General features: G+C 32.6%; 1 protein-coding gene across 11 annotated transcripts in view; it reads left to right on the top strand.

The window, feature by feature from the left end:
• The first annotated feature begins 2,014 nt into the window (after positions 1–2,014).
• The window catches only part of LOC107161971 (uncharacterized), a 37,612-nt gene continuing 12,477 nt past the window's right edge, over positions 2,015–27,149 (top strand). For 3 of the 11 annotated variants that reach the window (XM_015508615.2, XM_015508616.2, XM_015508614.2), the window contains exons 1-9: positions 2,016–2,595; positions 17,553–18,014; positions 18,162–18,356; positions 20,009–20,062; positions 21,016–21,108; positions 23,442–23,505; positions 24,015–24,050; positions 24,690–24,710; positions 26,436–26,664. In XM_015508615.2, the coding sequence (XP_015364101.2) occupies positions 17,556–18,014; positions 18,162–18,356; positions 20,009–20,062; positions 21,016–21,108; positions 23,442–23,505; positions 24,015–24,050; positions 24,690–24,710; positions 26,436–26,664 (1,151 nt within the window). In that variant the 5' untranslated portion in view covers positions 2,016–2,595; positions 17,553–17,555. Of the gene's footprint in view, positions 2,596–17,552; positions 18,015–18,161; positions 18,357–20,008; positions 20,063–21,015; positions 21,109–23,441; positions 23,506–24,014; positions 24,051–24,689; positions 24,711–26,435; positions 26,665–27,149 lie in introns of all 11 variants that reach the window. The other 8 variants (XM_015508618.2, XM_015508621.2, XM_015508617.2 and 5 more) reach the window with 8 other exon arrangements.

Below are 27,149 nucleotides of genomic sequence, written 5' to 3'. Positions count from 1 at the left end.
AATCACGAAAATCACGAAAATTCGCAAATTATTTCAAACTAGAAATTCATTAAAAATCTAAGGTTTGAAAATTTTTAATAATCTATAATATATCCTAGACAGATAAACCGTCTTCGCTCAGAATCGTTTTTCGTATACAATGATATAATATCATTTGATTCAAATGTAATTCCATCCATTACAGTAACCCACTTATAACCTACTGTACAGCAGAGCGACATCCACGACTTACCCGCCTTTTTAATTATGATATAAAATTATACTACACTTTCCATTATTATTTATTAATATTTTTAAAAGTAATGATATAGAATAATAAGTTAAAAATAATATTCTAAATCTAAACCATTTCTATGATATTTATCATTTTGAAAATTGCATTATTTAAATTTACCCGATTATTACATATAGTAATTTATTTTGATTTTGTTTCTATTAACAACTCAACAATTTCTAATGAAATTAACATACTTCCCAGAAAAATCATTACAATTATAATAATACTGTGTGCCATTGAATAAATACTGAAGTATTTTAGGACATCGTATAGTTCTTAGTACGTATTATAATACAACAATAATAATACAATTTAATACCTTTAATCGTGTTTTGCACACGACTAAGTTTTGACCTAGTATTTTATTCCTTATTAGTTATTATTGTTTTCGGCAGGGAGCAACACTGGCTGCCGCCGCCGACACCAGTTGAAGGAAGACCCGTTGGGTCTCGATAATATATTATTACCTATTACGGTATTTTTTTTTTTGTGTCATTGTAACTTATACAAGTGAGTGGTTGTAGGGTGGGTAGGGGCTTTTCGACCGTCTTGCATTTAAATTTATATGGTATTTAATATAGTAGTAGGAGATCTATCATTGTTGGTGACGTAAGGTATTAATTACCCTTGAGTCAATACTTTTTAGTAGTGACAAAAACGTGACATTAATTTGATCACTATTATTTTTGATAAAATTTGTGTACCATAAATTAACTATCAAATAAAGCAAATCTAGATTGTAATTTATGCTATAATTCGTAATTTGGTTTTACTCACACATTGTATTTGAATAAAATTACATTATTATTCGTAAACTTCTTTACCTCGAGCGTGATGTTCAATAAAAGTTGGCTGTATAGAAACTGTTAATATAATATAATAATAATAATTCAACATAAACTGTAAATGAAAACATTATATACCTTGTTAAAACTCTAAACAGTGACAAACGCATAACTAGTTGTCAGTTAACAAATATAACGTAACTTTTAAAATAAATATGTAATTAATAAATATACCAATTAACCAATATGGTATCAAATTTAAAGTAGTGTACTTAAACGACCTACCATAATTAAGTATACTTACTGTACTTTTAGTGTATACTGTACAATATGTCAATGCATATAGTTTTGATGCGATTAATCGATTGTTTGCGAGTGGGGATCGAGTGTGCGGACTTGAAAGCTACGGGACGTTATGTGGGTTGCAGGAAATCTGGTGTTGAGGTGGAGTGGCTGGAAAAAGTTTTCCAAATTTGTCGTCGTTTTCGGTTTTCTGAACTCTGTGTACTCACGATATGGTCACGTGATTGCATTATCTGTCGCTATAGTAATATGATATGAATATAAATTAAAACACTGTTTATATCATATTATCATAATAATATTGGTTTGGAATTTGTTGTCGGGAGGTATTGTGTCTTCGGGCGGCGGCGCGGGGCCGTACGAGCGTGAGCCTGCCGGCTGGTGGCCGGTGCGATGGCGGGGCGGTGCGCGCCGTGTACGCCGACCGACCGATCTGTTTCATCGATTCGCGTGCGCCTCGGCGGCGGCGGAGGGGATAACCCGTCGCCGCCGCCGTAACACTCTCAAACTCGCGTCCGCCGCGCGCGCTATTGTGCGAGCGCTGTTCCATCGTGAGGGGGGTTGATGGGAGGTGAATGGTGGTTCGGTGGACGGTGCGCGGGGACCGGGGTGCCCGCGTACGTTCCTTTTCCCGTATCCACTCCATTCGTCAGATTGTGTTTGTGCCACTGGGCGTTTGTGTTGGTTCGCAAACCATTCTCAGTTTTCGTTTCACTGTGCTCACGCACGCACAAATTTGTTATTGTTGTTATTATATTAAAATTTTTTTTCCATTCGTGTCGCATTGGTTTTTATTATTGTCATCATCGTTATTATTATCAAAACGTATCAATATTTATTATTATAGTAAAAATTCGTTGATCTTTTATTACCTGTATATATTGTTCGTTGCGTTTTTTTTTCCTAATATATATTATCATCCGCCATCGACGTCCGGGGCTCACACAGTATTTTTACCTAGTAACTCTCTTCTTCCGACGTCCGCGCCACACGTCGCCGGTTTCCTGACGCGTCGTGTAAAGGTGACCCACTGCCTGCCGACTGTTTTATCTCTTACGGAACCGATCAACGCCGAAACGAACGCATCGTAGACGTACCACCGAAGTGTAGCATGTTAGGCCGCCAGTCGTCAGCCTCTCTACGTTTGTGATAAACAAGGTTTTTCGATACGGCCTCAAGCTGTGGACTGCAACGCCCTATTTGATCCCCCATCAGGGGTTATACTATCCAGTGAGTACAACACACAAACGATTGATGATAAAATATTATTATATTGTGTAAAAAATAGCACCGACGACGACGTCGTGCGACGCTTCCGACGGCGACCACTACGTAGACCTATTTTAATTATTAGCCTATAGCTTAAATAGTTGTTTAGAAATCGCTGCGTCGTGTGCGTGTGTCTGATCCGTCGGAAGGATCGTACCCGATATTATTACGTATTGTCGGATGCGCGCGCGCGTCGTTCACGGCGATGGCGATCAAGACGAGTCGTCTGGGCCGGCCTTCGGCGGATGTGTGTATTCGCTTCGAAAATCTTATCTCACCGAGACGTTTGGTCGTTATAATGTATTACCCGGGGCTATAAACCGCCGTATGTCATCGGTGAAATAAAATGTTTTTATCGATATTGTATATTAGTATGCTGAACGTCATTACCGTCGTCACGTAGGCTGCGATTAAAACTCAAAGGTTTTCGTACAGATAAAAATGCGTTTGTTGCATGACACAATTATTTATTATTATTATTATTTCTCCCACCCGGCTTTTGCGCGACCGCCGCCGCTATCACGAACGCGCGTATAATATTTAGACTTTGGAACGCGCGAGTCTCGACTATTTGCAAACTCGTAATGATAGTTGTGTCATCCGAAATACTTTGAAATACTCAAAGCGACCAAACTTTGGCGCGCGCTCGGTTTTACATCTCTGGTGTTCGTAGGGGGTAATAATCGTCGCCACCACCCCCGGTCTGCGAGTTATTTTTAACGACCCTCGTCGACAGGCGACAGCGCGGCCAAGTGGACTAAATTATATTTCGCTTTGGAAATCACACACCATCGTCTCGCGCACCCCCTATTCCTGGGAACGTCATATTTGTGTGTTTCGCTTCGGTAAATAGGCGATAGGCATCTACGAACATGTCGTTTTGGGCCACTGTTGTGGACGGTAGATGGTATGTCAACAACACGATGAAAAAATTTTGTAATTTTTTATGCATTTGGCGTTCGTGACATGTGCTAAACTATAATAGGAGTGGTTATTTTTTTCTGCCTGTTGATGATCGCGCGAGTCACTAACACGAAACAAAAGTCCATTATACTAATTATACTGACCCCGCTGCGTTTTTCACCACCATTTCTCACTCTCTTCTTCGTCCTCTGCTTCATCTTTCCCTCTGGTGTCAGTCGTGGGGTGAATAGCCCCATACTTAATACGACGATAATAATATTCCGAATATTATATTCATATATTTGTAAAAGCCCGTTAAAAACGAAAAAGACGAAATATATTATGTGGGTATAATGTGTTTTTGCTCCTCGGACGGACGCCGCCCGCTTCAAGCCACCTCCTCGGTTTCCCAAACGATCGATATCCGTATAATACAACACGTCTGTATATATCGAGCCCGAGGTGAGTTTATATATTATTAAGTGCTCAACCGTGTTCTCTTCGTTTTTATTTTCACTCAACAACTCGCTGGCTTCTCGACATATTCATTTCTCTTTTCTACTCCTACCTATCTGAATAAAAGTTCATTTTTTCTGAAATTTCGGCGATACGAATATCATTCTGACGTTTTTCGCATTCATCCTCGCTTTGCACGACGATCTCCACTTCTCAACTACTCTCCAAACGTGTGCTACAGTCTTAGAAAAGGGTTTTTTTTACTCCCGTTCGATGTCATATTATATTACGACCTAAAATTTATTGAGTTCCAACCTAAATCGCATAATAGAAACGCCGTACATATTATATAGCTTTTATACTATATAAGTATAGGTTGCATAAACAAAAGGCTTTTTTTTATAACGAGTGGTATTGCATTTAGTGCTCGGCTACAAAAAAAAGAACAATGTTTTTTTTACCATTTTGTTTGGCGTACCTGTATTTATATATACAGTTTTTTTTTTGTGGACAAGTATACAACGCATGTAATATTGTTACGAGGCGGTATAGTTTGTTCATGTATGCGACTAACGAATGAATTATATATGATACGAGTGGAGCAATATAGTATTTATTGCGGTTGCCAAACAATTGTCTAAAATCAGTTTGTAAATGGAGAGAAAAAAATGCTTATTGTAATTCCCATAAATGAAATTGGTTTCGGAAACTTGGCACGATCGCCTTCCGCAAAATGGTCTCGGTGATGGTTAATTTGTTTCTTCTTAATTAGTGGATTTATATACTATCTCTATCGCAGTAAAATGCTCTTTTTATATTATTTGTATAAAACCTAGTGTCCATTGACCGCGTATGGACTGCGGCCAGCCGTGGAGTTCAAACGACTTGTGTTTTTAAACACGTCATAAATCGTAAATTGTATTTTTTTCCATCGTATTTTATTTTCGTTAATTTTTTGCTATTATTTTAATCGGTGATACGTTTTTCGTAAACCAAAGAAGTTTGGAAAATGTAGGATATTTTTAACTTAAACGATGGACATGGCAATATGTGAAATACCTAATAATAGGTATGTTCTTGAAACTTTAAAAAAAATTCTACGTATTTCCGAAGATGTTAAATATGCATTTGTGTGGTTTATGATAAAATGTTATCACTTTGTAGGTATTGGTAAGATCGTTGCGATTTCGGTTAAATTGATTTCTTTGAAAATAATTAAAATCTAAATCAGTTGTCTGCATTAAAAAAAGACATTAAATCACCATTTTTGTGTTTCGACTTTTTTTTTTTTTTTTTTTTTTTAGGCTTTTTACGAGCCATTTAGACTCTTGACTCTTTACCGTTTCGACTTACATCCTACTTATTTATCAAATTAGTTTTGAATTTTATGTTGTCTATTGAGAACATTAAAACTCATTCCACGTGTGTGTATCAGTTTCAATTTTTCTTGTGCCTTCGCCCGTACATAGGATTATTATGTGTATACACAGTATACTTATACACGTATTATACACATTTTCGATGAAAATTCAGATAACTGTGTTAAGACTGTTCGCACATCGCACCTTATACTACCAACTAACCTTTTATGTGTACCTATACTGTACTTTAAATTATTATTTTATATGCATAGTACCAACAATATTAAAGTAATACAATATCGTCAATCGTTTAATTATGTCTCAATTATGGGTATGCCCAAGGTACGACGACGGTATTGTTGCAGATAAAAAAGATTTTTCTCAACCGTGTATAGACGCGTCAATCAGCCTTCAGGCCTTGAATACGCGCTCCGGCCAAATATTGCTGGCATTACCGGTTGTATGCTCGATTAATATATTTTAGTTAAAATGATCAGACACTAAGAGTTAGAACAGCATAGAATAATATGATATTATTTTCTCGGCATATCATATTCTCTGACGAGTCTGACGGTGTAGTGGTTGTAGTATAAATGTATAATTTCCTCTCTGTCGAGGGGCGGCACTGCTGCAGTCTGCGTTATTTCAGTTAAATTTTTTTCTTCCGCCGTGTGTGCGCGCGTTCCTCGTGTGTGGAGGTCGCTCACGAGAGAAACACACATGTCGAGGGGGGCCGCGTGTAATTTATTTATCCTGTCTGCCCGGATGGGGTTGTGTGGAGAGGGGACGGGGGCGGCTCTCGCACATCTGTTCGACGTCGTTTATAAGTATACATATATAACTTTAGATGGATGTATGTCTGTGCAACGTGCCGGTAACGAAATAATAATAAAACAAAAAATATATATACGTTATACTTGCTATATAGACAGAAATACAGTAATAGACTATTGGACGCGTCTCGTCGTACCCCCGTGTGGTGTTAGTGGAGGCAGTGACGGTGGGAAAATGCCATTAAAAACGCACTTGAAACATTGATTTTTCCTCTCCTCGACTTCGCCACACGAGCTGAACGTACGACGATGCCTAGCCATGTCCCTCGTAAACGTCATCGTCGTCGACTGAGTAGTTGATATCATTATATATAAATTTATTATTTAGGTCGAAACTAGTGAGTTGGGATCGCGACTCCAGAATTTTGTTGTGTGTGTGTGTATGTCGTGGTCGTTGTCGTTTCGTGTATTGATCCGCAGATACATGTGCTCTTAGCGAACGCCCTTATCGAGCTTTGTACGCTTATGGCATACAGCCTTTACCCCACGCGCCAGACCAGAATAATTTAGGATTTTGTACTTTAGACGACGAAAATAATGTATTTCATGATCGATATGTGACCATAATTGACAAAACAACCAATACAATTTCACTCAAAACAAAAAAAAACCGTTACCCGAACGATAATCAGCTGCTGATCCGTCACAAAGGAAATCGGTTTAATTTTTTTTTTTGTTATTCGGTGACATTCGTTCTTTTGTTTTTTTTTCTGGACATGTCTCTCACGTCAATCATAATTCGTTTACGGTGTTATATTATTATTCCTTTGAATTCGTATACACACGATGGCTGTAATCGTAACGAGAATAACAAGATCTAAATCTCCCACGCGGTTTTCTAAAAAATATTTATCATTTGTCAATAATTGTACACTGCAAGGTCCTGGGAAATCTTTTTTGGTATTTATATAATTATTATATCGGTTTTCGGTCTTAAATCTATGTATTGTTAGGTCCATGAGAAGATTTTTATCTATATTTATCATAAACAACGTGATTAGGCGATTATGTCACTGGTAACAAAAGTCAAATGACTTGAAGAATGTGGTGCAGCGCAATATACTCATTTTCAATACACAAAAATGGGGTGTTTTAGTCTAATTTTTAGACCCCAAGTCGGTTACTTCGTTATTTGGATTGACAACAATTATAAATTATAATGTATAAAAATAATAATAATAAGTCGATGTGTGTGAATACGATCCGTTCTTAGTGGTTGTCAATCGCCAACCATAATTTTAATACCGGTGATAAGTATGTATTTAATTTAAATTACATTATGAACGTCCCGCATACTCAGTATGATACTCGCTCCGTTTGGTGTAGTCTATTTACTTTTTATTTTATTTTTCGTTACCGCGGCGCCCACATCCTATTATCACGACGGATTCCTCACAGGAGGCATACCACACCCAACTGCTTGTTGCAGCAATTGCAGCTGCACCTATTAGGTGGCGGTGCATCATATGATAAGATAATGCAATTTTATTATAAATTACTATCATAACAATGACCCAGTTTCTGGTGCCCCATCTCACCTTCGCAAATCATATGCATGTACCATTTTGATAGGTTTCCCGCTTTGGGGTGAAAACCTAACCGCCTCTATACTCTTCATAATTCATACGCAGATGATATTATCTAAGTTGTTATTAGGTATGTCTATGGTTAAATCTTGCTCGCCAACGGAGCGACCATGTTGTATTTCCGCGATCACATACGACATACCTTCTAGTTATTACCACCTACCTGTAAACGCAAATTTCACAATAATTTACAATTCGTTTGGCTCTGTGAAAAATACGTAGAGGCGTAGAGTCCTGGATATTAACTTTAGTAAACTATATTATAATATTTATAATATTATTACGTAGGTACCTACGGGTTTGTCAATAACGCACGTGTAGGTAATCGGATCGCCGAAGTCGCGCGTTTGTCAACCGCCCGAGGCGTCGGTACACACCGACCGACATGGATACACTTTATGGCATGAATTCAAAAACGGTCGGTGTCGTTGTCGGGTGATTTTTTCCTCTATCGCGCCACCACGCCTGCTTGTCTTCGCCTCCGCCCCGGTCGATCGTTTACAATAATACGCACGCGGTTATTGTGTTTGTGTCGTCGTACGCGCATAGAGTAGTGAGTGAGGTGTATAAAACGCTTGGCACATATTTGCGGCGTACAAACCGCGTACGGGCAAGGTTAACCTCGTCGTTGCAAAACTCGCGACCTTCATGGCGTGCCATATAACGCGTTTTTGATAGATAGTATTCTATTTTAATTACAATTGTCGTTATAATTATTATTTTCGTACAATATACGTTATACATCGGTGGCGTATACAAAAGGAGGGGTATTATCACCATTCCCCGAAATGTTTAGAATTAATTTTTTTATTATGTGAAAACTAAAATATAGGGGGACATATCAATTGAAAATAATAACACTTATAACAATTAATAGTCTATTAAGATTTACGATATGTATTGTTGTGTTCAGGTGTTAGGTCAAATTTAAAAACTAAAACCCCCTCTAAAATTCAGGTCTCCATTTATACTCCATTGATAAACACACCATACTCGTGTCGGATTTGCCCATCGTGTGTCGGCCCATATAACAATATAATGTGTTCTCGTGTATTCCTCCTCGGACGGTATCTTTCGCGCTTCAGGGTCTTAGATAATTTACGTACTTCATATTTTATCGAGCTCCTGTTTTAAAAATACTCTCGGTACAATATTACGTGCATTGTTGTCACACCCTAGTTAGGTTAGGTAGGCATTACTGTATCATAGATGCGCACAAAAAAATTTAATTATACCGCGGGGTTAATCGACCGTGTGCACAGCGGAGAATCAGCGAATTTTTTCTCTTAATTGCAAATTAAAACTCGCAGTTACTGAATCGGGCAGGCGAGGCGTGCCGTCTAGAAATCGTTTTTTGCGTAACATGTTTATGCGATGATATATAACTAGAAATCCGTTGACCGTGTAGCTATATAGCCGGGTATCCAATGTATATAATATTATATATTATCATTATTATGGGTCTAGACTCTAGGAGGTACGCATCGCGGTTCGTTTCCTTTCAGTGTTGATCATTAGTACATTATTATTACCGGCAGTTCCATAGTATACATAGTTATTTTCGGGATTTGTTTGAAAATAAAAATTGCCTCGACGTCCAGTTATTATATTATATTATTCTAAATTCTAAATATGTTGTGATATATTATCATTCATTATAATAATTACCTATCGTACTTTTTCTACGTTCATCCAAATCCACACGTGAATTCATACGAGCCGAGTATATCTATATAGTATATTAACGCATGACGTTTAAAATCGACTCCCACTACATTCCCCCCCCCCCAATCACATTCCCCTCGCGGAACCTCTTCGTGGTTTCCAAGGTTTTATTAGTACGATACAACGGCGGTAATAATAATAATAATAATAATAATATTATTGTGGTACGTTTTTCTTGGGTGAATTACCGTTGGTTCGGCCGAGTAGAGGGGAAACGCACGTGTTGTCTGTCGTCGTCGTCGTCATCATCATTACCTACCTGTTGGTAAGGCGAGAAGTCGAAAAAAAATTAAATCACTCGTAAGAACTGCGAACGTGTCGCTGATGTATATTATCTTATTTTATTTACAACGGCTTAGAAAACCGAGTGTTAATATCATGTGTTGACTGCGGGTTATACTCTGCGAAACCTTATAAAAGTTCACCGTTCACGCGCCCAATTGCATTTCATCCACGTCTTGTAATTGTTATATATGGACGGGTATCGACGCAAAGACGCAATATTATACGCCCGATTTAATTTAAACGACGTATCGGCAACGTTGACCGTATTTGTTCTTGTCTGGTTTCGCCTCTAAACGATTAAATATTCTATAAATTACTCTTCGTTTAATCGAGACATCGGATAGGCACAGAATAAGTTGGTACGAGCATCATATTATCAAACGGACGCACACACAGTACGCTTGTTTAGTTAGATGTACTACTCATAAGTTTTCAACTTAAAATTTGAATTCTTATGTGACTTGTTCAATCAAGGGCGCTCTCAGAAAATAAATTCAGTAGGTGCATTATGCGTTAGAAACGCATAATGCAGTTTAATTTAGACCCGTCATTATTTTTAAATTGATCGATTCTACTTTAATTACTTATTAGTATGTTTTTCAAATAAATTATGAAAAGCCCTTCTCCCCGCCTCTCACAAATAGTAAGTTTGTAATTAAATACTGATAGCCAAAATTGAATATCATGTTCAATGTAAAAATCAACCCGGCTACTATCTGCAGGTGCCTCTGCTTTTTGTTATAGTCAGAGTCGCGTTTAACGGGGGGCAATTAGGGGCGTCAAATTTTATGGTTTTTGGTGGGGCAGCAAATTGTTGAGGTTCAACATATAATAATTGAGGGTGGCATATTTTAATTTTCTCCGGGGTGGCAACATATAAGCTATAGCTTAACGTGGCGCTGATTATAGTGCGCAACTATATATTTTAGAGTTTGTTTTTCAAATGTTATAAAAATAGGTCGTATTAACAAAAATATAATATTCAGGGCCCTCAGAATTTTAATTACCGGTTAAACATTACAAAATTCAAGTGTTAATTTGTGCTAAACAGCAACGTTTGTTGCCATGATATAAACTATATTATTATTAACCAATTTAGCACATCTGATCGATATTTATAACATTCGATTGCTTAATATTGTGTAGGTACTGAATAAAATCGGGCAAATGTCGTACATATTATTGTGTTTTAAAGTTCACGTTTGATTAAAATTCAACACCGAAGTAGGTACATTGCCCGCGTATATGTTAATTTCATTTAAAAACGTTATCTAAAATATTTGAATTCAATTGGAAAACATATACAGTGTGATTAACATAGCACGCTCACTTTTTTATCTTTAAATAATGCATTTATTCAAATTTTGTTTTGAAATTTTTTAATATATCCAAAACCGCTAAAGGTTATCGGCGATGTTTTCTGATACTTACACATATTTTATACTATTTTGTCAATATAAAAATAATATTTCAATCGTCCTTTATCCTGTAAATTGTTAAGCAGACGCAATTTTCGGAAATATTGTTGCGCCTAAATCAAATTTCAAACCGAAAAGTTTCTGATTTATTTAAGATTATTTATGTTGGATAATTTTATTTTCGTTATCAATTGGGTATAACGACAAAAATATAAATAACGGAAAAGAAACAAAAAAAAATCGTTTAACATCAAAATAATATGTATATGTTTTCATCATTCTAATAATTCATACGGCCTACTTCCATGTTGAATATTTAATTATTATACACTATCGGCGTTCTAATAATAATATTTTTGTTTGTCGTCTATTATGTGTTTGCGATTTTGTGTTGTATATGCTGCTCGTATGTGTTCAGAAAAAAAGTTTTTTTCAATTTTGTTGGTTTTGTGAAAAAAATTGTAATTATTGATGTTATATTTACGGTTATTATTGTTTTCATTTTGATTATGATAAAATAGGTATGTATTTTTTTTAATTTCGATGTTAGGTACCTGCTGCAAAATATTTTATCTATGCTCAGTTTCAATTGATGAAAATCATTTTTAGGTTTACAATAAATCGTTCTTCTTATTTTGTGTGTTTTTCATACAAAAACTAATCATATTGAAATATTTCAAAATTTCATAATAAATCATATTGTATCTAAATATCGTAAGCCAATTACCTTAATTGTTGAGGCTTTAGTTATTAAAAAATAAAAAATATAAATATAAATCATTCATAAAATGTCGTATTTCATGATGGTTACTTGTTTGAAATTCAGTTATAAAAGTTGCATCATAATATATAAATAATAATTAACGAGTCAAGTAATTATCACTATATATAGTCTGTATTGATTCTTGACGACTTTATACGATACATAATATTTTACGATAATTTCGTTGAAATCACATTATCGGCTGTAACCTTTGATTACCATCGTTCGTTTACTTCTATTTCTATTATAGTTTCAATTTATTATATATTGTTAGGTACCTTTGTCATTATAAATTAAACTGAATGTGTTATGGCTTGAAATTTGAATGGAATGACAACCATTTATGTACGAATTATTTTTAAAACCGTAAGGCCTCGTTAGAACTCTTTAACTCACATAATTTGGCAAGTATTTTCATTTCATTTATGAGTATATAAATACATCCCATTGCCAATACTTCGTTCGGCTTGATGTTTTCGGTGAATATTTGTTTTGAATTTTCTATTTTAATATATAGATATTGTGTAGAATGTTTATTGATTAGTAATTGATTAGAATTGATTCGTTTTTTACAACCAAACGTATACCGAATTATTATGATTTTTATATCATGTCATATTCAATATTCGTGTAGTTGGTCTGGGCCATACTTGTGATTTGTCACTTATGTGAATTGTCAACATTGTAAATTATAATAAAATAGTTTGTTTTCCAAAGTTATTTTTTTCGCTTTGTAAAATGTTAAAAGTCTATGACTCTACGTACCTACATGTAGATTTGTTATTTTTATTCAAAATATCTTTGCAGAAAAACAAATATTTTATGAAAAAATAATAATTTGACTGGTATTTGCTCTATATATATGTACCTACTTATAACTATAATGTTCACATTTGTATTTTTAGCATGACTTATCTTGAATAAATTATTTAATTTTGATAACATTACAATTTCAGTGTTAATATATTAGATATTCTATCCTAAGTTTTGAAGTTAGTTTGATAAAAATGAGCGATGACTGATAGACAATATCGTTATTAACTAATCTATTATCTATATAATTATTAAAATTAGAAGTAATAATTATTGTCTGTTTGTGAACAGTGTTAAAAACTAAAAAGTAACGTTTTAACGTGTTGTAGTGTCAAGTATGAATTTGGGCGTGGAACAATTGATGGCATATATTCAATGTTGTATTATGATCATCATTTTACCTTTTTGTACTAACAATTTATTAATTATTATAAAGAAATATAGGATAATAAATCAATGTGGATTAATCTATAAATTAATTTGGACGGAACGTATATAATACCCAATTTTGACATTTTTTTAGGTTCATTTTGAATTAAATTCATCAAATCGAATCAATAACTTCAAGTATAGAATGAGGAATGTTAATTTCTAAACTATTCAATTATGATAACATATTATATCCGTTTGACCGAGTACAAATATATTTTATTCATAAATGTAAATTTATATAGTATAATAGTACAACGGGAGAGAGTGGTGTATGGCATGAGCCCATTAGGGTTTTTAAAATAATTTATGTACAATAGTATAGAAATTGCCTAATGTATTCGACTTGAAAAATGTCTATTTAATAATAAAGTTGTTTGTATACGACTAAGTATAAAGAGGAATTCGTGTACATATAATTGCTCAATATTTTACGGGTTTTTAATTCGATGGCGGTCCTACGATTATAGTGATTATACTTATATTAGTGGTGCAATAATGAATATGAATTTCACAACTGCCTTGTTCATCGCTGCCTAGTATACGTACTTGTAGAATGACGCGGAGAAAGAATTAAAATTAAAAACGCATATTATTCACACGGCATAATAATATTACTTTACATTCGGAATTGCTGAGAATGGGCGAATAAAATTCTAGTTAGTTCATCTGGATGTCTGGATATGAGCTCTGTAACATGATTTTACGACGACGAGCTGGAAAATTGGATTCGTCACGGGAAAGCCGACCGATTTATGCGACCAAACGCTGCGGTCGCTGTAAAATGCTCGGGAAATACAATAATATTATTATAATAACGTACTGCGATTTCGGCGACATCATAGCACTACTATGCGGTCTACAATTGCATAGCATTGCTAACAACGATGATGCGTGAACAAAGCCCTGATGTACCATCAACGCAACAGGTCTGTCGTTTGAAGTATAATCTCGCGGACAATAAATTCTGTCTAAATTTAGTGCGCGGCTATAAAAAAAAAAAATCTTGCGAGCGTTTCGAGTCGCGTTTGCCAAGCTTTGTAATCGCTCGCACGCACAAACGCCGTCGCCACACGGGTTTGATGTATTACGCGTACGTTTATTATCTCATTCGCGTCCGTTTCTGACGAATCATTTATATAATTATTATTGTCGGTGACGGCTACACCCTACACGCATACGTGTATATACGACAATAAACATCAATTTAACTCAATAATAATACATCCCAACGTACAAACGGGCCCGGCCACGTCGTCGATGTATAGTGGCTCGCTTTCTCATAGGATGCGGCCACTTGTCGTGCGTTACAAAAACGTTGTATACATATTATCATTTTATATACGAGCCCGCAGCATTTTACTGTATAATAATAATAATATAAAATTCTGTTTTTTCTCTACTGTACCTACAATATTGTGTATTTATATTTAATATTTTTTTTCCACCGCCGTCGTCGGTGAAGTATTACAACAATGGTCATCCCCCACCGCGACAGACGCGTCCTCTGAATGGCCCCGGTGCACTGCACAATGCACCTCGTACATCCTCATTAGACTATAGAGTGTTCCCCCTCTGACAAATTCCCCCCACACCGCCCCCTTGTATTTTCCCTCCGTGAATAATTCTGCGGCATGATGGTAGGTACTAGAGTCTAGTATAAAATATTTTTTTCTTATTATGATATAGGCACACGACGAAATGTGAAAAATAAATAGACAAGTCCTTCGAATAGGTACACACACACAGTACTACACAACACGCGAACATTTACATAAGCGTTCGCACACACTAGCACATTTGTTGTTATTACTACGAGTGTACTTCAGACGAAGCACCAAACGTCCATCCGGGGGAAACAATTGACGATTTTTTTTTTTTGATTTTCTTTTCTTTTTCTATTCTTTATCAATCGGCATTGTTGCGAAATATGTAAAATACTGGTCGTCGCGCAGTATCTATACAAGATGCGCGCGTGTCTTCGGGAAGAGTCTCAAACGCGCGCGCGTTTTGGTCACGAATATCTTACCGCTTTCACGAACCGCACGAATATGGCCATCGCCATACCAGTTCTCCGTTTAAAAATTGAAGTTATGTAATTTTTTTTGGAGAAACTTTGATGCCTATATGTATACATTTAATATTATCTACTACCGGTCGTCGCACACGTGCGTTTAGCCAATCCATATTATATTGTATTATCTATATACTAGCTCGTCCTAAAACAACATTTATCATATATATATATATAATAACATATCCGCAATAATAATTAGTATTCCGCTGTTGTGCGTCAAACTGGTTGCTGGCCCGAAACCCGAGTGGCATGTATATATTATATATAATACTCGTTCTACACATCTTCTCGGTTCCACTCATTCTTCATTCGAGGCCCCGTCCATGATGCTTAAAATTATTTATTCCGTTGCGCTCGTGTTACGTCTCTCCGCGGGATAGCTGCTGCTGCATTAAATAAGTACTATTGCACCAGAGTTATCTTTGCTCCGTGAAGATGGGCCAACCAAAACGCGAGTTGGTAAAAAGTATTCTCAAGTATTTTTTTCTGTTATTAAATAAAGTTACACCGCGGTTTAAGTTAACCCGTGTATGATGGTATGACGTTGTGGAAGAGGGAGTGCTTAAAAATCTTATAATATATAACTTACTGTTCAGGACCGAAAAATATAGTATTTTGTCCGAATCTGAATTATTTTTTTAGGGGAGAGTTTCGCTGTAATTTAGTTAAATAAGAATCGACAAATTATTTAAAAAATTCATGTAACCGTTGCGTAAATTATTATACTTTCATAAAGATATTGATGCTTACATATAAACTAATAGTTCAATATACATACACAACATCAGCTCATTTATTTATTGTGTCAAATAAAATAAGTTTGTACATTTTTCTAGAGAGCATTTTTTTTTATAAAGAAAAAACTGATTGAAATTAATAAATTATGATTGTTTTATGGTCGACCCGACCCAACGTTTAACCCCAAAGGGTGTATTATTTCTATAATTGTTTTGAATCTTCTCATACTAATAAAATTGCTGTAATATATACGAAATTATAAATTATTATCCGCTGATCGCTCCGTGTAATTATACAGCACGTCATACTACTAATTGTATTTCGTCGTACAAAGTAAAAACGGTCGCTATCATTATTTATACCGATTACACAGACAATCTTTCGAGAGTTTATCTCAATGATATTATTTATAATTTATATATATGTAGTACGTATACCATTGGCTATTTTACATAAATTTATTAGGTATAATATACCTTATACGACTAAAATATTAATATTATTATGATGTAGTTACTTGTTGCCCTCATGGATGAATACGTACACGATCGATGCCGCCTGGAGGCATGCGCGATTTTACGTACTTACTAGATGTGACCTGGAACTACCTTAGTATGTGTCCGTGCTAAATATTATTATTACAGTGTGCATATCACAGTATCACACGCTATAGAGGTCAGGCACTGTAAATACTGTCGATTTACATCACTTTTGTACGTGTGCGATGATGTCATATCTCTGTGCCATTGCATATATACATATAATGCATACTCCAGCTGTCGTCCGCTGGTTTTTTTATATTTATTAAAAAAAGCATTTCGTTTTCGATAGATTTACGCGACGGCAAGTTGTTTTCTATATATTTGCTGTAATGCTGTATCATAGCGCGTTATGAATATATGATAATAATATGTACTGTGTTTTTATGTGTACAAAATTATAGATCGATGATATAGTTCTTGCTTACGAGTCAGCACAAAATGATTATATACCATTTTTTAATTCGGTACTTATGTAGATATTATAATACACTTGTCTGTATATCACCTACAGTGACCATGAACCTAGATTAACAATATTATAGTAACAGGTGACAGGGAGGGGGTAGGTTCCTTGTGTGGGGCTATATCATGTCATATTTTTTGGTTTTCACGGGTATACTTTTGGTATTGACTAAATGGATCTAATCTAACCGTTGGGCCATCACGTTGACGATGAACATTGATTTCTGTATATTAAATTCATGAAAACAACTCAATATTATTGATTAGGCTCCAAAATTGAGCCTCGTTTCCATAAACAAAACTATTATTATTATACTTTATAACCATGTATTAAAGGGTTCGTCCCGTATTGTAAAATAAAATATATCCTATGTCTTAAAATATCTGACCTCTTCGATTTAATGATTAGTTACTTAGTTTTGTTTTAATATATTTAAGTTTATTACATTTTAATACTATATGATTATTATTATATTATTTGCAATTGAATTGATTTCTTAAATAACGAATTACCATTATGTTTACAGCAAATGGTTCAAGGAGGAATTGATCCATATGCATCACTCGCGGCAGCGTCTGGTGCATTCCCCATGCAACAACCCGGGCAAATGGCTGCGATGACACTTAAAATGGCCAATCCACAGCAACCTACTCTAATGCCGGCTACGGTGGCTGCACCTCAAAATACAGCTCCACTTCCACCACAGGTGACTGTAGAAAGTGATCCACCACTGCCGCCTATTGCATACTCACCCCCTACTGGACTTAGTATGTCCATGGCCTCATCACAACAACAACAGCATCAGCAACATCAGCAGCATCAGCAGCAGCAGCAACAACAACAACAACAACTACAACAACAACAACAACAACAACAACAACAACAACAGCAGCAGCAGCAGCAGCAACAACAACAACAACAACAGCAATCTGTTGGATTAACTAAGTCTGAACAACAACAAATCACAGTTACAACAGTATCACAACCGGTACGTATTCAAATTCTATATTACAGTCAATCAAACAATTTGCTAACATTTTCCGCTCACACTGTAGTGGCCTAAGTAATATTGTTTTGTATAATCCAAAAACAGCTTCATTTGTTATATATATTTTTTCTTTTTTGTGATGTATAGTTGGAATGTACTAATGCCACAAATGCGTTGACTACACCGGTTTCAGTATCTGTAGCCTCACCAACGAACATTACCAATGTTGGCGCTGGGTCCCCTTGTTCATCTAGTGAAGACAAAAATATCCAATCAAAGAGACTTCATGTATCAAATATACCCTTTAGATTTAGAGAGCCTGACTTGCGTGCCATGTTTGGGGTAATTAATTAATATTTTGTTTGATAATTATAATTTTATAATTAATAGTAGCCTCATTAAAAAATGTATAATATTCTCATCTAAAATTATGTTTGAGAATGTTGTACCTAAATTCAAAACAATAACTTTGATGTTTATCTCTGGCCTATAAAATTTGAATTGGTTTATCATTTGTATTCTATTGTATACAGACGTATTCAAATTTAATCATCATCATTGCACTAATTTTTTTATTTAAAATATTATTTGTATGCTCTAAACATTTTATATAAGAATAGATGTTTTTAAGCTCTAAAATTTATCAGAATATTTTTTTATTCAAAAATAAGATGTCTAATATAATACAATTAAATAAAAATAATACAAATTTTAGTTTACTTTTACTATGGTATATAACAGGTTAATATACTTTTTAAAATTAAAATAACAGAATTTGTAGGTATCAGAAAATAGATTATATACATTATATTATATTATACATAATGTAAATTTATGTTTAAAATTAAGTTATTATATGAGTTACATTACTTGTTACTTATACAACATTTTTAATAAAAGAAATTAACATCCTTATTTTTATGTTACAAAAAATAACCACCATTATACAGTTATTTCTCTAATTTCTTATCAAATGTCAATTGACAACTAACTTAATAAATTGGAAACATAAGTATATGGATATAATTTAAATAAGATGTCGGATAAAATTTTAATGTATTTAGAGAAGAGTTAATAACTATAGAACAAAAATAATTGCTAGTAAATATTATGTTGTACTGTTATCCAAAAGCTCAAAAACTAAACCGTGATAAATTAAAATTTATAATAATTACTAATTATATTAATATTATTGTTGTTTTTTCTGATAAATCGAAAAATTTCATTTAAATTTTGTATGCTCAAAAATATGGTAATGTGTTATATTTTAGGGATTACTTTTTATAAATAAATTGAATTACTTTGAAGAATTTTAATAGTGTATGAAATGCTTGACTTTAGTTAGGTTACTATACTAGTATATTATGATATTATATTTATCACAGAATAGAATATGTTTATAATAATATATCCTAGTAACAGTAGCATGTTGAACAGGGTATTGTAAAGCCTAGGAATCATGGGAGAAATGTTTTTGGCGGTAGTAGTTGTTGAATATCATGTTAATAAAACTAAAATAAAAATATTTACAGTCTCACAAAAATATGTTATATATTACATTAAAAGCAGGGTTTAACATGGGAGAAAACACATGGGATGCATCATGGTTTATAAATGTTTATCACGCCACTGCCTATCAATGTTTTCTGAAAGAAAAAAACAAATCACACTAAATTGCTGCCAAAACTCGTTGAAATTGCAAAATATAAATAAATATTTTAACATTTAATATGGGGAAAAATAAATGTACTATTACTGCTAAAACCTAACCATCATAATTCATGTATTGTTGTAAAAATGTCCACCATGTATAAGCTTTTAAAAAGTTAATGTTGAAAATAATAATGCTTCTTGATTCCAACCCAAGTTACAATTGTTGCACTATAACATTTTTATCTACCATAGATATTTTAACTATACATTTTGTATAATATCAATGTAGAACTATTGTTGTAGTTTATTTTGTTTTAATATTATGTTATTTATGTTTTCAGCAATTTGGACCAATTCTAGATGTTGAAATTATATTTAATGAGCGTGGATCAAAGGTAATTATGGTTAATTAGTGTCAATAAAATATTATAATTGTTATAAAATGTATATCTTGATAAAATAAAATAAATCATTCACGCTTTGTTGGCAGCTAAGTAACTTTAAATAATACATTTACCTAATTAATAATTAAACTTCAATTAATTGAAAAACTTTTAAAAATAAATGTATGTATAAAATGCTATTTTTTGTAAAAATATAAATTCTTAAAAATAACAAAAAAAATATAACAATCAATAATAAATTATTATACCACTTTGTCTTAAGGAGTTTATAAATAAATATTAAAATATTTATTTTCTTTAGGTCTTAATTTTAAATTTAATATTTAAATATTTTCAGTTAATAATATGAACTTAAGTACCTATATTTGTAATTGTATATCTGTTCTAGAAAATTTATGACCACAATCATATTTTTAATATTCAGTATGAATTAACAAAAAATATCTGTTGAAAATTATCATTATACAGTGAGATTTGAATAATAAATCCTTTTCTTTACATATTTTTCCATATCCAAAACAGACATTTTTGGGAGCATTCACACAATGCTATAAGTAGCGCAATATTTTATGTTTTTACTTAACACTAGTTTATCATTGACACGTAATTAATAGCACAATAACGCTAATAAAAATGTATACTGCTTAAAAGTTCCACTTTCTTGTGAAACGCTATACATAATGAATGCTGGACTAACTTAGCATTTACTGTACTATTTTTTATTTTTTTTTTATTATTGTATAGTGTTAAATGTGAACGTCAATGTTCGCTTTCCCCAAACAAATTTAACTTAATAATTTTCATCTGAATTCTACAAGAATAAGATTAAAAACATTTTAAAAATACATAAAATTCAACTTACTACTTAGCAATAATAATTAAACAATTTATTTTCTGTTGAGTTTGTTTATTTGCATGTGTTTTGTTGTGTGTGTTGCATGCAGGGATTCGGTTTTGTAACGTTTGGGAATAGCGCTGACGCTGATGAGGCTCGCGAACATCTTCACGGAACAGTTGTTGAAGGCAGAAAAATAGAGGTTTGCATGCAAATATTTATGCTATTTATATATATATACATGTACTTATATTTTTACTTATAATTTATATGTTACACTTATTATATAGTAAGACTAATCACGACGTAGAAACTTAATTGTAATAAACTATTGTAAAAACTCTAAATCATTATTATTATTATCTATTATTATTATTATTATTATTATTATTATTATCGTTATTATTATTATCGTTATTATTATTATCTATTACTATTATATTTTTTTTAGCGCTTGTCGTTTTCAACACTTTCCTAAATCATAAAAATATACTTGTATAATTTAAAAATATCAATCAGTTTGATACCTCATGTCCTAACCATATATGATAAATTGTTTTAAAGATGTTTTTGTCTTCTTATTTTCTAAAACAATTAATGGTAGGTACATGAATGACGGAAGTTTGAGATTAATGAGATTTTTTTTAATTATCTAGTCTCATTCATGTTAGCTTTACTATTTAATCAATGGACATAAGTTAGGAAATAATCTTTACATAATATTTTGTACAAATTTTTTTTAATTTTATAATAAATCATAATAGGTACTATTTAAACAAAACATTTTAAGCAGAAAATATTTTACTGTTTATATTTTATTTATTTCAAAATACTTCATTATTTCATTAACATTCATGTAACTTGTATGCAGCTGATCATGACCTTTTTTATATTTACAATGTATTTATCATTTTACTAATTAGGTTTATAGCTTTGAAACATGCCTATTACTACGTACATTGTTTGTATCACTTAAATATTGTTTAACATTTAGCTAATCATTTTATACTGAATACTGATGCTAAAATTAAGTAACCACTAATTTATTGACCAAAATCAGCATAGAAATTACTGTCGCGTGTCTTCTACTGTCCAAACTATGTAATGTTTGACCTAATCTTGGCCAAAGTTAAATTGATATTGTTGGTTAGATGGTGATAGTTATAGGAAGGATTTATACAATACGTTAAAAATTGGACAATGGGTATATAAATTCTAAGATCACCGTGTATTTCATTTACTTAATTCAATACAAACAAGTTTTCATTAAATACTTTCAGCAAAGTAATGTCAAATTTAAGTAATTTTATTATTTATATTTTATTAGGATTTTCAATACTACTATTATTTTTATTAACCTGAAAAATAATGTTATACTATTACTGAAACTGTGCATGCAAAAAATGAAAACAAAATGTTTTATTTGTTTTGAGACTGAGATTTGTGTGAACGAATATTTGTTATTTGTTTGTTAGGTAGATAATCCTGAAGCTTCAAACTTCTAAATTATTTTCTTTGAAAGGTCTCACAGTTTATTTTGTTGGCACTCGGTTTGTGAATGTTCGACTCCGAAGTATGGATTCTTATATAGTGATTTGTTATTACCACCAGCATTATTGAATCATATTTTTGTTTTAGGTAATTTTACTTTTTTTAGCGTAGTGAATTTGAAAGGAAAATATGTTGCATATTGTTATTCTTGAATTTTGCAATAATCAAATATTATTGTAAATCCTTCCATGTATCAAGATGCTCGATTGTATTTGAATGATAATTTGCATGATGCTTCAGTCACGACTATATGGGGCTGGCTGTAAAATAAATTTTCTTTTGTCTTATTCCTCTTTCAATATGTCTAGTTCCTTAATTAAAACACTTCATCGTTCCTACTTAAGACGTAATGTCGAAAAACAATAAATAAAAAATAATAAAATCCCTATACACTTTCACATTCTACAACATATTCTGACTATTACGTGTTTCCGAAGGCTAGTATTGATTGTAGGTTACAAGCGTGATTTAGAGGTCTCGTGTCAAGCGTTTCTTTTCTGTGTTTCAAAGTGTCAGATTATTTGACATTTCTTTGCTGATCGGGTGAATTTATCCAGACGCGCCACTACCCTGGGACGAATATACCAATTTAATTATGTCGTTGTCGACGAGTAAGTATGCTGTAGACTATTCATGATTTCATATACTATATGTATATAATATATTAATTTGTACTTAACAAAAATTATGTATGTATAAATATAAATATAAATAATGTTCCACAAATTTGTTAATAATGAAATTGAAATTCTGAAAGTATTATGTGTTTTTATGATACATTTTTTTTTTTTTATCTACTTGACTAAATTTCAATTTCATTGTCTTATAACATGTATGTAATAATTTTAAGTCAAATTTGTTGTATTGTAATATTATTAGATTTAAATTATAATTATTATTAATCTGTATTAAAATATGTAATTAATTTACTATGTAAGTACTTAATAACTTTATAAATATTTGAAATTCTTTTTAAAATTTTAGGTGAACAATGCTACAGCTAGAGTGCAGACTAAAAAAGTAGCTGCTCCTTTGCAATTACCAAATGGTTAGTATTTTTAAAATTTTTATTTATTATTTATGACATGGCGAGTATATTAAAAATAATATACTTTTATTTATAAGCATATATATTTAGGTTTATTTTACATATAAAATCATAATATATAGTCCAATATTATATAAATAAAGTATACTCACTAAAATGGCTTTCTTCACTATTGTTTGCTTATAAACATTCATTTGGGCATATATATGTAATAATTTTTTTCAATGCTAATAGAAATAATATAAATACGTTAAAATTCCAATTTCAAATACATAAAAATATGTTTTTTGGATCGTGTCTCGAATTGAGAATTCAAAATACGTATAACGGCTTTAGATAATATTATGTAGGTGTTTTTCTTTAAGTTTATGTATCGTGTTTAGTTTGTCTCTATAAGGTAGATAATAGTATGATCTTGGGATTTATAAATTCCAAGATATATATTATTCATATATAGTTTTTCAATATGGTATTTAAATTTTGTTATGTGTTTTGGTTGATTCCAATAGTATTACTCTCTAGAAACGGAGTATTGCCGAACCTTGGTGAGAAACTGTTTGCAGAAATTAGTGCATGCTTCCAAAACATTGTTCATTTTTTAACGTATTTCATGCTTAAATATTGTTTTAGACATTGATCTGAATTATATAAGGAGCATGATATTTTATTATTTTTGAACACGTCTTGGTTTATTTTATGTTAGGTCACATTAATTGTGCTTTTTTTAATTATTTATCATGGCGTACCTATGGAACATTTTCAAGAGAGGGAGCCAAGTTATTTAATAACTCATTCTAAAACCATTAAAAATTCCAAAATAAATGTGAATTATGTTAAAAAACAACTTTTTAAGGAAGTGGGGTAATTGAAAAATGCCCCTTTAAGCCCCCCCCCCCCACAGGTGCGCCACTGTTTGTACCTTCTATATTTAATTACACAATCAACTAAATGTTTCCTAAAACTTAAATAGAAAAATCGTATAAGTATTTAAATATTTGATATACCTATTATAGTTTCACGAATTACAATTGGTTATTTGGGAACTTTTTAAACACTGCTTTTTGTATACTTATTTTTAAATTACGCTTCAAGTAGTTGCACTACATTATATGTAAAATATTGTATGTATGGTAAATTGATTATGTATTGGCTAACATTTGGTTTGTTCTTATTGTGGTTTGCAGTTTGTGTTCAGTGGCCTGAGGGTAAGTAAACTGCCAGTGCAATGTAAAAATTAAACGTAGTATTAGGTGCATGATCTAACTAACATTTAGATAAATAGTATTTTTATTTATTTGTTATTGACTGTACGATTAGAATTTCTTAAAAGTTAAATTGCTAATTTAGAGTTGTAGATTAAACAGCATGATATAGTAACATGTACAGTATAATACATGTATACATATATATATTTTATACTGTTCACGTATATATATGTATATATGTACAATGCGGGAAAAACTAAAGTAAATTTTCCCTATTTTAACATTAAAAATCGCATTGCAGGATATCTGTACTCAATTATAAAATATGTTGTTAAAATTTAGCCCAAGAAATTATCATTATTACTGCAAAAAAGTGTGTTAAAATCGCGTTCTGAAGTAATATTATGTATTTATATACAATTTAATTAATAAACTTGTATACGAATTTATTTTAGCATGTAAACATATATTCTATACGATATTAAAGGGAGATAATAAATAATAACAGTATAAAGGTACAACGCAATTTTTGAACATCTCATCTCGTTTTAATGCTTGAATTTTGTTTTGTTTTTCTTAGTTTTCAAAATTGTTAAGTATTTAAGTCTATTTTAAAGATGGTATTTAAAATACTTCAGTTTTTATACTAATTATGGCGGTACAAACTTTTTCATTCAAACCAATCTTTTTCTACAAATTGTTGAGTAAATTAATATTTTTTAAACATATCGATTTATTGTAGAACTCAACATTTGAGTGGTTCTGACATTCTTAATATGTACTAAGCATTAGTCTATTAAATATTTGAGTAAATTATGATAGTGAATCTATAAGTTAGCCTAGAGGACGCCACATCCGCGCACTGGTTGTCTCCGTCTTTCAAGTGGCGCTTTATATACATATACATTGTAAAATCACGTTAAGCAGTTAACCTGTAGGTTAGTTCGTTAGTTCAAAAATTAGAGCGATTATGAAACTTAATGATAAGAGCCTGTGTTCGTATGCTTGGTTTTTAGTTTTTACCGTCATTCGATTTTTAGACAAGTTTTGCGTATTAATACATAAAATAACGCAGTATAAATATATTTGTAGCTTGCATAAAAACTAAATTATCGTAAAAATATGCTGACATACGAACACATTTAATGTTCTTATACCATTAAGTTTCGTAATAAAATGATTCATTTTAATTTCTAAACTAATGATATTAAACGCGACTGCTGTACATCAGTTTGTTGCTCTCAGTACTTCTGAGATATCTATACATAGTAAGAACATAAATAAGATATCAGTCTGAAAAAATTCGTTTAAATGTTGATATTATCTATTGACACAAAAACAAATTTATGTTTAGAAATTCGTATAAAAAGAGCATACTTGGTCTTTAAGGATGAAAGTTCGTATCGCTACGTAGAAGAGACGCTAAATAATCAAAATTTTCGAATACGTTGGGTCATCAGTAGGGCTCATAATTCTTGGCTCTGAAAAAGCCAAAAGAGTGTTATGAAGAAATCTTAATTTAAATGAAATTATAGTCGCTTAAGATAGGCATGTGTAGTAAACGCGGTGAGCGTGCTCGACAAATTGCCGTACCTATATAATATTGTAAGAATGCTTTTGATTGGGCGTGGGCACAGGGGAAACAAACGAAAAACCTAAGTAATACCATTAATCTAATTCTGACGTCATCGCGTACACGCGGTATTTTTTTTTCTATTTCACTAGCCGCCGCAGCAGCACTTAGAGGGGCAGCTATACAACGTGGACGAGCTGTGGCGGCCGCGAATGCCGTCAGGAACGCGGCCGCGATGGCTGCAGTGGCCGCTGCATCCAACGGCGGGTTCCCGTCGGTTGGCGCTCCAGGATTCAACACCGCCAGACTACCGGCGACCAGCATTGCCGTCACACCCAACCCGTTACAAGCCATCAACTCGGCTCCCGGTACTTACGCCCCGTGAGTACAATAACATTTTTACGTTTAATACATAATAGGCATCTATTAATAAACAATACGTTAACTGCAGTGTCAACTTTGTGGTGGCCCGAACTTTTTTCTTTTAATAATACGTATATTTGCCGACGATATAAAATAACGTGACCGTTATAACACGGTGCAGGTTGCCCTAACTTTTAGTCGTCGAAACGAAATTATTTATAAATCAATTTTAAATATTTAAAATGTTCGAATCGCTTGACTATAATACATCGAAGATAAGTGCTGGTAGGTGTTTGTGTTCTGTAGTATGGTATAATCCATAACATGAGAAGTACCGTGAATTTAATGCATTTGCTCCTTGTTTCTTAGTGGTATTTCACCTCTTTAGGTTAACGTTATTAGTTGATTGGTTAATTAAATAGTCGGCTGAGGAAATCAAAAACACAATGAACGGTTTACGTTACTAATTTGAATGTGAAATCTTTTTTTGTATATATGATTGA

This window comes from Diuraphis noxia, unplaced genomic scaffold (assembly GCF_037042655.1).
Source record: "Diuraphis noxia isolate RWA-SAM2 unplaced genomic scaffold, SU_Dnox_SAM2 contig0004, whole genome shotgun sequence".
Taxonomy (NCBI): domain Eukaryota; kingdom Metazoa; phylum Arthropoda; class Insecta; order Hemiptera; family Aphididae; genus Diuraphis; species Diuraphis noxia.
This window is presented reverse-complemented; position numbering and strand designations above follow the sequence as displayed.